The 12820-nt window shown below is 45.4% G+C and overlaps 1 protein-coding gene across 2 annotated transcripts in view; it reads right to left on the bottom strand.

The window, feature by feature from the left end:
* Nucleotides 1-238: 238 nt before the first annotated feature.
* The window catches only part of crppa (CDP-L-ribitol pyrophosphorylase A), a 325901-nt gene continuing 313319 nt past the window's right edge, over nt 239-12820 (bottom strand). The window contains exon 10 of one of the 2 annotated variants that reach the window (XM_078228170.1): nt 239-1017. In XM_078228170.1, the coding sequence (XP_078084296.1) occupies nt 913-1017 (105 nt within the window). In that variant the 3' untranslated portion in view covers nt 239-912. The remainder of the gene's footprint in view (nt 1018-12820) is intronic. The other variant, XM_078228178.1, reaches the window with a different exon arrangement.

Raw genomic sequence — 12820 nt, forward strand, 5'->3', positions numbered from 1 at the left:
TTGGAGTGTGGGAGGAAACCGGAACACCTGGAGGAAACCCACACAGACACGGGGAGAACATGCAAACTCCACACAGACAGTGACCCGAGGGTGGAATTGAACCCAGGTCCTTGGTGCTGTGAGGCAGCAGTGCTAACCACTGTGGAAATCAGCGCTGAGAAGCTTTTAATTAACTTACTGTAATTTTATTTTCCCACTGCTTTTAATTCTCTCGTAAGAAGTCTCACGACACCAGGTTAAAGTCCAACAGGTTTATTTGGTAGCACGAGCTTTCGGAGCGCTGTTCCTTCATCAGGTGAGTGCCTGAGTTTAATTCTCTAAGTAGAACAGCAATCTTTTAAAAAATAACTTTCGGATCCTGTTAAGCATCTTTAAAGTACCACGCTGTAATCTTCTGGAGAAATGGTTACTGGGCAATTATTTAAAAACAAAACTCAATATTTAAATCAAAATGACAGCTCTCCCGCATGAACCTCTCCTCAGGTTTTTGTACCACCATTAACATAATGTACCGTCTGGCTGTATTCCAGGTAATTTCATATCACTGGTGGGAAGAGCCTTTTTTTGAAGGTGTGGAGTAGAATTTCTTCTGTAAGTCTTGTACTCATAAAGATGGGTTAACTCAATCAGAGTCGAGTCATAACTGATTCTCACACGGTCACCAATGAATGGGGTCTTCATTAGGGCAAGATGGACAATAACAGATAAGTGGACTTCATATTGTTGACCTTAGTAACTCTGGATTCTGAATTTTGAGAGCAGATTGCTGCTCTAAACTGGATTTCGCGTCCTGTTAATCTTCCTGAGAAAAAGTTGACAGAGGATACTTGCAGTTTTTCACAGCCGCCATCAGAGGGCAGTATGTTCCTTCAGCCAGTGTTCAGCCATCACAACATCTGTGACTGACTGCAGTCAAACCACAAGGAGCTGTCCAGTTAGAGCAGGGCTTCGCTGCTTTGTTAATGAATCGATGATTGAAGCTCCTTGCTTTGCAGATTCTTGAACTTCATTCATGTCCTGTACAAAAATAAAAATTGAGTTAAGGAGATGTAGAGATTTTTTTATTCCTTCCCTTTGGTTACTGACCTACTATCGAGCACCAAAATCCACCACACACTTTATATTTTTCTTTCTAAATCCATCCGACACTTTATACTTTAATACTCAAACAATGCAAACAGTTTACCAGCATATGTACATTTTATTAATGCTAATCGTTAATGCAAAATATTTTGCATTCCAGTCTCTGCCGATTTAAGAGAATATCACTGCTCGTATTTCTTTTAAATACCATAGTTGCACAAACTGTGATTAATGTTAGCATTCTTCTGCCTCTTTTTTCTTGTTTTTTTATCTCTCACCACCTAACCTATTAGCTATATCTGGTCCAGATCTCCTCAAAGCAGTTCATGGCAGCATGTGTGAAATGCCCTTTCTTCATTTTTTTATGCATTGCATTTCAATTTGGTTCTTCTCTGCAGTGGTAGACTTTGAGAGTTCAGTAAATCTATGATCCTATGATTCATTCTATGAAATGAGGGACTGACAGCCAAAGATACATTGCACATCACGTGGCTGCTTTAGCAAAAATGCATCACAATGGTCATTATTTTTGATGATTTCTATAATGTTGCTGATACCTGTAATGACTCAGGAAAACCTTTGATTTGATTTGATTTATTATTGTCACATGTATTAACATACAGTGAAAAGTATTGTTTCTTGCGCGCTATACAGACAAAACATACCGTTCATAGAGAAGGAAACGAGAGAGTGCAGAATGTCGTGTTACAGTCATAGCTAGGGTGTAGAGAAAGATCAACTTAATGCAAGGTAGGTCCATTCAAAAATCTGACAGCAGCAGGGAAGAAGCTGTTCTTGAATCGGTTGGTACGTGACCTCAGACTTTTGTATCTTTTTCCCAAAGGAAGAAGATGGAAGAGAGAATGTCCAGGGTGTGTGGGGTCCTTAATTATGCTGGCTGCTTTGCCAAGGCAGCGGGAAGTGTAGACAGAGTCAATGGATGGGAGGCTGGATTGCGTGATGGATTGGGCTATTTTTGTAGTTCCTTGCGGTCTTGGGCAGAGCAGAACCATACCAAGCTGTGATACAACCAGAAAGAATGCTTTCTATGGTGCATCTGCAAATGTTGGTGAGAGTCGTAGCTGACAGGGCAAATTTCCTTAGTCTTCTGAGAAAGTAGAGGTGTTAGTGGGCTTTCTTAACTATAGTGTCGGCATGGGGGACCAGGACAGGTTGTTGGTGATCTGGACACCTAAAAACTTGGAGCTCTCGACCCTTTCTACTTCGTCCCCATTGATGTAGATAGGGGCATGTTCTCCTTTACGTTTCCTGAAGTCAATGACAGTCTCCTTCATTTTGTTGACATTGAGGGAGAGATTATCGTTGCCGCACCAGTTCACCAGATTCTCTATCTCTTTCCTGTACTCCATTTCATCATTGTTTGAGATCCGACCCGCTATGGTGGTGTCGTCAGCAAACTTGAAAATCGAATTGGAGGGGAATTTGGCCGCACAGTCATAGGTGTATAAGGAGTATAGTAGGGGGCTGAGAACACAGCCTTGTGGGGCACTGGTATTGAGGATGATCGTGGAGGAGGTGTTGTTGCCTATCCTTACTGATTGTGGTCTGTGAGTTAGGAAGTTCAGGATCCGACTGGAAAACCCGACTGGAAAGGAACATAGTTTATTACAGAAAACCACTACTGCGGTGTACACACACTGGTCCCTGCCTGGAACTACAGTTCAGCAGGCCCAGTCCAGGGTCTGCCTTCTAAAAGGCTCAGGTAATGAGTTTCAGCTGGACAGGCCACTGCCTGTGATCAGGGCAACTCATACTCAATGCATCCCACACAGCAAGATCCATCAGTGGTTTTCCCTTGGGCCTCATGGAGGCTATCGCACCACACCACCCCCACCCCCCTCCTCCCTCTAAGTCCGAGGTTTCCCTCTCACTCCCATGACAATGGGCCATTCGCTGGCTCTTTACCCGACGCCCGATTCTCTGGGTCATCACGATTCTTGCCAGGAGCTAGTGGGTCCAAAGAATCCTCCCGCCATCTCCACACTCTTCCCCCCCCCCCCCCTCCCCCCCACCCCCCACCTACATTTTCAAACTATTCCAGCTGAATTCCTAGAAGGCCACATATAAAGAGATTGGGGCTCCTGATAAGAAAACTATGAGTCACTAATTTCATGATCTATTAAACATTCATCTTTTTGAAGGAATCCTGCAATAATCCTGATATCTGACTCCGGAGAACTCCGGAATGGAACGGATTTCCTTCATCACAGGATCCAAAAGATTGTATTCTGAGCTAGACATGTGAATTGTTAACTGTCTTAGTGCTTGTAGGAGTACACTATCTTCTTTAAATGTGTGAGGTGAGTCCCATGGCGTTTAGAGTTTGCTGCTGGAATGTGAGATTCGATAATCCTCTTCATTTAAAACTCACAAAAGTCTGCTGCTGATACTTTTAATTGACCAATTGCTAATTGGGGCTTGGAAATGAACACATCTACCTTTCCAAAAAAAAATACCACGCTGATTATGGACAGGACGGAAGGGAATTGAGATTTTTCAGTGTAGCTCTACTCGCTGGTCTATAACACACTTTCCACTTTTAGACAACCAAGCAGTTCAGAATCAAATATATAGGCTGATGTTATAAAGTCTTAATCCCAGCAGCTGAGGTTCCCACCAGATGCACTACTTTGTAAAGCACAATTGTAACTGCCTAAGGGGAGACAGGCTCCGGTACAGGTGGGGAGTTCAAAGGCTGAAAAGTGGTGTCAGGTCTGGAACCTGATACGATCCTGCCCAATTCCAAGTTTAACCTGAATGTGTTTGCTGGCGAGAGGGGAAACCCGTATGGCGATTGGGTAAGTAACTGAAATACGCAAAGAGGCAATGAACTGAATTTGATGCAGCATTCCACCTTTAACAGGCAGAGCCTGGGTTTCCAGAGCTATGCGCAGCCAGGGTCAAATGCTGAGAGCACAATATAGTGTGCTACAACAGGGAAACTGCCAGGCTGGCAGGGCAGCAGTGAGGCTGCCAGGGCAGCAGTGAGGCTGCCAGGCTGACAAGGCAGCAGTGAGGCTGCCAGGCTGACAAGGCAGCAGTGAGGCTGCTAGGCTGGCAGGGCAGCAGTGAGGCTGCCAGGCTGGCAGGGCAGCAGTGAGGCTGCCAGGGCAGCAGTGAGGCTGCCAGGCTGGCAGGGCAGCAGTGAGGCTGCCAGGCTGACAAGGCAGCAGTGAGGCTGCTAGGCTGGCAGGGCAGCAGTGAGGCTGCTAGGCTGGCAGGGCAGCAGTGAGGCTGCCAGGCTGACAGGGCAGCAGTGAGGCTGCCAGGCTGGCAGGGCAGCAGTGAGGCTGCCAGGCTGACAGGGCAGCAGTGAAATCTGATATTCTAGCATTTGTCCAAATTGCAAATTGAAAAACTTCGACAGCATGTCTTTTTCTTTGAGCAATACTGAAGTTCTGTCCCACCAATTGACTATTAGTTTAATTCAAAACAATACAAATATCTCAGCAAACAGGAATGAAAATCTCTGTATGGACTAAACTTTCTATTAAGTTTAATTTGCTTATTCAATGGAGAACTACTTCCCAATCAGCATTCCATTAGAATCAAACAGTGACAAAAAATCTGATTAGCTTTTACATATTTTTGTTCTGTGTGTTTTGACTCATGTTTTCCAAAGATATATTCAGTGGAAAATATGACATATTCAGAAGAATATTCAGAACTTGGATGACACACTGAGATCAGCAGTACGAGGCTGGTCCAGACATTTGGTAATTTATCCAGTGTTGCAGCAATATTTTACCATTCTGTCTGTTTGGTATTGTGATTAACGCCCCCTCCCCCCCCACAAGGTCCATGGGGAATCAATGAAGCTTCCGGCCTGCCCCACCAGCTCCGATCAGGATATTCAAATACAGTAGTTAACATATAGTTAGTGAGCTGGAAGCACGAGTCAAATATCTCTCGCTATTCACCGGCCTCCCCAGTGGGATCTGTAGTGGGTGAGCTTTTCAACAAGTCCTCACAACCGAGGACCAGGTGTGTTGGACCCCAAAGGTCAAGGGGCACCACCAGCCCCATAGCAATGAGATGCATCCTCCCCCCACACAACGCAGGCATAACGTATACCTGACCCCCCCGCCCACTCAGCACCCCCCTTCGCCCTCAGATCTCCCACTCAGCCCCCTTTCCCCCTCTTTCCCCTTAGACACCCACTCAGACCCCCCCCCGCCTTCCCCATTAAAACCCTCACTTAGCCCCCTTTCCCCCTCAGACCCCCCACTCAGGCCCCCTTCCCCCTCAAACAGCTCACTCAGCACCCCCCTTCAAGCCATATGCCTTGGCAGTGCCAACAGTGGACTACCCCCTGCCACCCGGGCACTGACACCCTAGCCTGGTGCCTTGGGCCCCGAGGGGAGGATCAAGGAAGTAAGTCCACAGCCATTTTCCCCTCTGCTGCCGCCAGGTTGCAGTGGAAGAGTCCATCAAGGATCCTTGGGGTTGGGTGGGCTTAGGTCGCCCTCATGCCTCCATGTTGTAGGATGGTGGGGTTACCTGATGTTTGTGGATGCGGGGGAGAAGCCCTGCTTTGGTGAGGGGCTGGTGGTGTTCCCCCGGTCAGTGAGGAGGACAATCATTTAATTTTTGGGGGGGGGGGGGGGGGGGGAGTGGGGGGGGGGAAGGGGGTGGGGGGTGGGGGCTGTCTCCAAGCCGGAAATTGGGAGGCCCTTTACAAAGGGCCATCCGATCTTGGAATAGTGGATCTGGCCAGCAGGTTGCTCGACATGATCTTTTAGCATCTTTCAGGTGGGTGAATCCAGTGGGAAACATTCCTGTTTTCCCACCAGCGTGGGCACATCCAATTCTGGAGAACTGCGGCTGTAGCCGCCAGTTTTAGGGCAGAGATGCATCACCTTTCTCTGCAACTGGTATCTGCCACATTCTACTGACTGCCTCTGATCCGTTATGAACATATGAATTAGGGGCAGGAGTCGGCCACTCAGCTCTTCAAGCCTGCTCCACCATTCAACAAGATCATGGCTGATCTGACTAGCCTTCGGCCTACCCCTGTAAATCTTTAATCCCTTTGCTTATCAGGAGTCTGTCTACCTCTGCCTTGAAAACATTCAAAGACTCTGTTTCCGCTGCCTATTCTTGGAATACTCTTCTCTCCTTCAAGCTGAATGTAAAATTCAATCATATTATGATCACTGCTACCCAGGAAGAAGTCTCACAACACCAGCTTAAAATCCAACAGGTTTGTTTGGCATCATAAGCTTTCAGAGCACTGCTCCTTCATCAGGTGTGTTAGGGGTGTCTCTACCATAAGGTTATCAGTTAACCCTATCTCATTGCATTAATACCAGGGCTAGTATAGACTGCTCTTTTTTTGTTGTTTTAAGAAATTATCCTGGAAACTTCTATGAACTCCTCATCTATGCTATCTTTACCAATGTTTCCAGTAAATATGTACCTTTCTGACAAGCTCTCATTATCTCTTCCTTTATACTATGTCCTACCTTGCAACTAAAATTAGCGGGCATTGTACATCATTCCCACAAGTGACTTCTTGCCTTTATCATTTCTCATCTTGACCCTAACACCTTCTACAGCCTGATTTCCTGACCTTGGGTCATTTATCTCTATAGCACTAACACCATCATGACTTAACACAGCCAACCTTCCACTTTTTCCTAACTTCCTGTCCTTGCTTCTGTCCTTCAATACTCAGGTCCCAATCTCTGTCATCCTGCAGCCAGGGTCTTGGGATAATAGAAGATTTTAGTCTCAGAAGCCAGTTACAGTCACATGGTGAACAGCCAAAGTCCACCCAGAATGACTTAAAGCTAAAAGGCTATTGCTGTACAATAGGAGATAAATGGTGATCTTTTAAAACACTTGAAATGTGGATAACTGGTCTCATCAGCTTCCCTTTGTTACATTACAAACCTGGAGATAGGAGTGCATTGATACTGTGTTTGGGGTAAGCTTTGAACAATCGCAGGTGTGAATTCCACGAATAGCTTCCGTCTAGGTGAGTCACTCAAGGGCAAGTTCCCTCACCCATGGGTAGTAAATTCAGAACTTTCCAGAAGCTTGATAGTCTCTGTTGAAGTTGCAAATATCACTTGACCCCTTAGCAGCCATTTTAAATAAATAAAAGCCAGCTCCAGAAGCTTCCATACGAGCACAGTCCATGCTTAAAGTTATGAATAGGACATGCCTTTGACAGCATTCCTAATTCCAATGCTAACACTCCTCACCTTGATAAACACTAACATTCATGCATAAAATTCATTAATTAAAATACTTGAAAATATTTGAGAATTAACTTTTTTTGTAGGGTTTATTTAAAAACTACAAAAATGTAAAGTGAATTTATTGCGCCCATTACTTTTCTGAGTAGGTTATAGATCAGACTGGAAATATACAGGAAGATCCATCTTCAGCTTTCTTAGCCACAGGAAGAGGTTATTCAGCCCATCATGCCTGTGCTGGCCGAGCTGCCCATTCTAATTCCACCTTCCAGCACCCGGTCTCTAGCCTTGGAGGTTGCACCACTTTTTAGTGCTGATCCAGGTGCCTTTCTAATAAGTTGAGGGTTTTTGCCTCCACCACCAGAGCAGGCTGCAAATTCCAAACACCCACTTCCTTCTGGGTAAAGAAGCTTTTCCTCATATTTCCTCTAATCTTTCTACTAATCACTTTAAATCTGTGCTCCTTGGTAATAGACCTCGATGCTCGGGGAAACAGGGTATCCCTATCTACTCTATCTAGGCCCCTCATAATCTTGTACAACTCAATCAGATCACCCCTCAGCCTCCCCAGTTCCAGGAAACTGACAAAGTTTCAGGAAATCTAAGGAAATTTGGCATGTCAGCTACGACTCTCACCAACTTTTACAGATGCACCTTACAAAGCATTCTTTCTGGTTGTATCACAGCTTGGTATGGCTCTTGCTCTACCCAAGACCGCAAGAAACTACAGAAGGTCGTGAATGTAGCCCAATCCATCGCGTAAACCAGCCTCCCATCCATTGACTCTGTCTACACTTCCCACTGCCTCGGAAAAGCAGCCAACATAATTAAGGACCCCACGCATCCCAGACATTCTCTCTTCCACCTTCCTCCGTCGGGAGAAAGATACAAAAGTCTGTGGTAACATACCAACCGACTCAAGAACAGCTTCCTCCCTGCTGCTGTCAGACTTTTGAATGGACCTCCCTTGCATTAAGTTGATCTTTCTCTACACCTTAGCTATGAGTGTAACACTACATTCTGCACTCGCTCCTTCTCTATGAACGGTATGCTTTGTATAGTGTGCAAGAAACAATACTTTTCACTGTATACCAATATATGTGACAATAATAAATCAAATCAAATCAAAACAACCTCAGCCTATCCAATCTCTCCTCATAACTGCATTTTTCAAGTCCTGGCAACATTTTTGTAAATCTCCTCTGTACTTTCTCTAGAACAATTATGTCCTTCCTGTAATGTGGTGACCAGAACAGCACACAAAATTCCAGCTGTGGCCTAGCCAACTTTTTATTCAGTTCCACCATCTCTCCTTTTGTATTCAGTACCTCCCCCAATAAAAGAAAGCATTCCATGTGCGTTCTTTACCATCTTATCCACTTGTCCTACCAACTTCAAGGGCCTGTGGACATGCACTCCAAGGTCGCTCAGCCCTCTCAATATCCTCCCGTTTATTGAGTATTCCCTTGCTTTGTTTGCCCTTCCCAAATGCATTACCTCACACTTTCCTGGATTAATTCCATCCGCTACTTCTCTGCCCACTCGACCAAATCATCGATGATGACGTCTCCTACCCATTCTCTTGGAATCTCAGGAGCTTTTACAAAATAAAGATGTTGTTTGGGGAAAATCACCCATACGGAGCTCCTCCTCTACTTTTCTTTCTTATTCTGTTCCACATCAAAGTCAAGGCCCACAATCCACATCGACAAAAGGGAAGGAATTCCGCTTCTGTGCTTTTACTTTTGTCGGGTGAGCCAGCGATTGCTGGTGACACTCACAAAACTGGGTTTGTGATACAACTGAGTTTCTCAAGGTCAGGTCAAGCATTACTAAGAGGCACACTTAATTAAAAGTATTGTGTCTGCTGCCAATGGCACCTTATATAAATTCACATGTGTAGCTGGTAAAAATAACGTAAAAATAAGCAGATAAAATATCTCTTGTTAAAATATGAGTGGATGTTCTTTTGTGATTCAGTGCAGGCTGCTCTTCTTAATTACAACTATCCCAAAAAAATATAAATTAGAATTAACTTAGTTATAATTGTAAGGAGTATAAAGCCATTTTTGTTACAAATTTGAAGGTTTGGAAAAGAGCTTTAAAGAGAGAGATCCTTACATATAGGATGACATCTTACCAAAAATGTAGTGTTTCACGTGCCAGCATGTTTTCAGGCCAAAACTTACACCTGATTAAAGGCAGCACGGCAGCACAGTGGTTAGCACTGCTGTCTCACAACGCCAGGGACCTGGGTTCAATTCCCGGCTTGGGTCACTGTATGTGAGGAATCTGCACGTTCTCCCCGTGTCTGCGTGAGTTTCCTCCGGGTGCTCTGGTTTCCTCCCACAGTCCGAAAGACGTGCTGGTCAGGTGCATTGGCCATGCTAAATTCTCCCTCAGTGTACCTGAACAGGTGCAAGAATGTGGTGACTAGGGGATTTTCACAGTAACTTCATTGCAGTGTTAATGTGAGCTTGTGACATTAATTAATAAACTTAAAAAAGATTTCTATTCCCACGGGTTTCACGCCGCTCCTGCAACATGTTCCCTCTGATTCACCCGTCGCGTAACTACTTAACTGCTGCAGGCACTGGGGAGCTCCATATTAACAGCTCCCCAGCAGGCGCCAGCACTTGTTCCACAACAACTGCAAGAGATGGCAGCCAAAATCAGCTGGCAAAAGGATGTGGAAACCAGCAGGCTGCCTCAGCTTTATCTGTAGATCCTGGGGATACACCTGGGAGGGTGAGGAACATTAAGAAACCATAGGCACTTAGTGGGCACAGGTGAATACAGGCATTGTAGCACTAAGGTTACCATTCTGCTGTGATTGTATGTTATTAAATTTCACTTTGTTCACCAATAGAGCCACCAGCCTGTCGCTTTGTGCCACCAAACTTGGGGGTACCAGCATGCTCACCCGGCGCCTCATCCCTCTGGAGTATGAGAGTGCGGGTGCTATGTCTCTGCCACCCTCTTGCTAGCCCCCAGTAAGAAAGAGCACTCCCCCCAGCAGCAATATGAACAGGAACCCAGGATGGAGGATATGTGGGAAGCGCTGCCGGAATACCAGCCCTCACAACCCTTTGAGAGCAGAGGGTGCCCGGCATGAAGGGAAGAGAAGGCCTGCAAGTAACCCCTCCCGGCCTTTCCCCCCAGAATTGCGACTGTGGGACTCCCCCAAGTTGAACTTATCTGTCCCCAAGTCCTCTTCGGAGCCCCCTGAGCAGTGCCCACCGCTGAGGATGCTGGCTGCCTGAGCGCTCCTCTCCGAAATCCCCCTTGGAGGTGAAGGCGCCGGGTTCACGCTTGTGTAGAGCTGTTGTAAATGGTGCTGACGTTTAGCGCCAACTCAAAATTCGGTGCTGGCTCAATATCCGGAGAGAGTGCTTGCTAATGACATGCTAATGTATTAAAATGAGCTTTCTGCGGTCCCGCGGCATGTTTCAGATCACTCCATCAGCCAGGGGCCAGTAAGATTGGAACTTGGAAACTCACCAGCGTGAATCGCGTTCTCTGGATTTTGAATAGGCGCCGCTTTTCCCACAGATGGAGAGTGTGGGCTCAAAATCGCCCCCACCATCTTGTATTTACCTCACATTGACATGTTCTGTTTGTAATCACTTTTTCTGCTGTTCAAACTCAGATCTTTTAGTTTTCCACTCATTTTATCACATAACCTATTGCCAAAAATCAGGTCAGACATGTTGCTTGAAATAAATCTGATAAGGTGAGCAGCACGCAGAGTCAATCCTGAGATATGTCAAGTTGTTGTTATGGCCCATTACAGTAGAAATTACTTGATTGACTCAGTGTTAAAGAAATAACTTGCATTTATATTGTCACTTGTCACACCCTCTGGGTGACCCAAAGCACTTTGCAACTAACAAGTTACCTGGTGAGAATGCCCTGCTCTTTTTCAGAACAATTGCCATGGGTTTTTTTTTATATCAACAGGAGCAGGCAGATTGGCTCTCAGCTTAATATTTCATTGGAAAGATGAGAACTCTGATAATGCAGCACTCCCAAAGTAATATGCCTTCGTGTCAACCTGATTTATGCGTTCAAGTCCCCAGTAGGCTTGAAAGCCAAAGTTCTGACTAAGAGGCATGAGTGCCGCAAACTGAGCTCACCTTTTACTGGAACGTGTGAGCCTCAAAGTTTTCCCCATCAAGCAATTTTGTAAAAAATGCTACAAATAAGTGTTCAAAATTGCATTTAAGCAAATTGCAACTAAAGTGGTATAAAACACTGCAAATGGTTTGATGACCAAGCTTGATTTTAAGTGGAGTAATATGGATTTCTGAGATGTGTTAGAGTTATGGGGTTTATAATATTTTTGGACTGCAGGTTTAAATTTAGGGTAAGTGAAGGGGGCCATGTGAACTGTTCTGCAGTCTGCCTGACAGTTAGCCTGGACGGGTTAATTGTTCGAGATCAAATGAAAGTTTAGATTGTTCTCCTGAGAAGAAGGTGCAAAGTATTTACACTTGGAGACAATGGCAGGAGTCTCTTGAGTTTCTTTTTTATATTCGTTCATGGGATGTGAGCGTTGCTGGCTAAGTCAACATTTATTGACTATCCCTAATTGTCTTTGCAAAGGTGGTGGCGAACTGTCTTCTTGAACTGCTATAGTCAATGTGGACTGGTGCACCCACAGTGCTGTTAGGAAGGGAGTTCCAGGATCTTGACCTAGCGACAGTGAAGGATCGGTGATATAGTTTCAAGTAAAGATGGTGGAGGGAGTGAATGTTTAAGGCGGTGGTTGGGGTTCCAATCATGTGGGCTGATTTGTCCTGGATGTATTGAGCTTCTGGGCTGTTGGAGCTGTAGTCATCCAGATAAGTAGAGAGTATTCCATTCCACTCCTGAGTTGTACCTTGTAGATAATGGACAGGCTTTGGGGAGTCAGGAGTTGAGTTTCTTATTGCAGAATTCCCAGCCTCTAATCTGCTCTTGTAGCCACAGTATTTATATGGCTGGTCCAGTTCAGGTCCAGGCCAATGGCAACCCCCAGGATGTTGATATTGAGGGATTCAGTGATGGTAATGCCATTGAATGTCAAGAGGAGGTGGTTTGATTCTCTCTTGTTGGAGATGGTCATTGCCTGGCATTTGTGTAGCATGAATGTTACTTGTGACTTATTAGCCCAAGCCTGAATGTGCCCAGGTTTTGCTGCATTTGGGCACAGGCTGCACCAGTATCTGAGGAGGCACAAATGTTGCTGAACATTGTGCAGTCATCAGCAAACACTCCCACTTCTGACTTTATGATGGAAGAAAGTCATTGATGAAGCAGCTGAGTTCAGTTCGTTTGTCCATGTTTGAGCCAAGGCTGTAATGAGGTCAAGAGTCGAGTGACCCTGGCGGAACCCAAACTGAGCGTCTGTGAGCAGGTTATTGCTGAGTACGTGCCACTTGCTGGCACTATCGACAATGCCTTCCATCACTTTGTGGACAGGACATTCCTGGTAGATTTTCCACATTGCTGGTTGATGCCAGTGTTGTAGC

This window comes from Mustelus asterias, chromosome 2 (assembly GCF_964213995.1).
Source record: "Mustelus asterias chromosome 2, sMusAst1.hap1.1, whole genome shotgun sequence".
Classification (NCBI taxonomy): domain Eukaryota; kingdom Metazoa; phylum Chordata; class Chondrichthyes; order Carcharhiniformes; family Triakidae; genus Mustelus; species Mustelus asterias.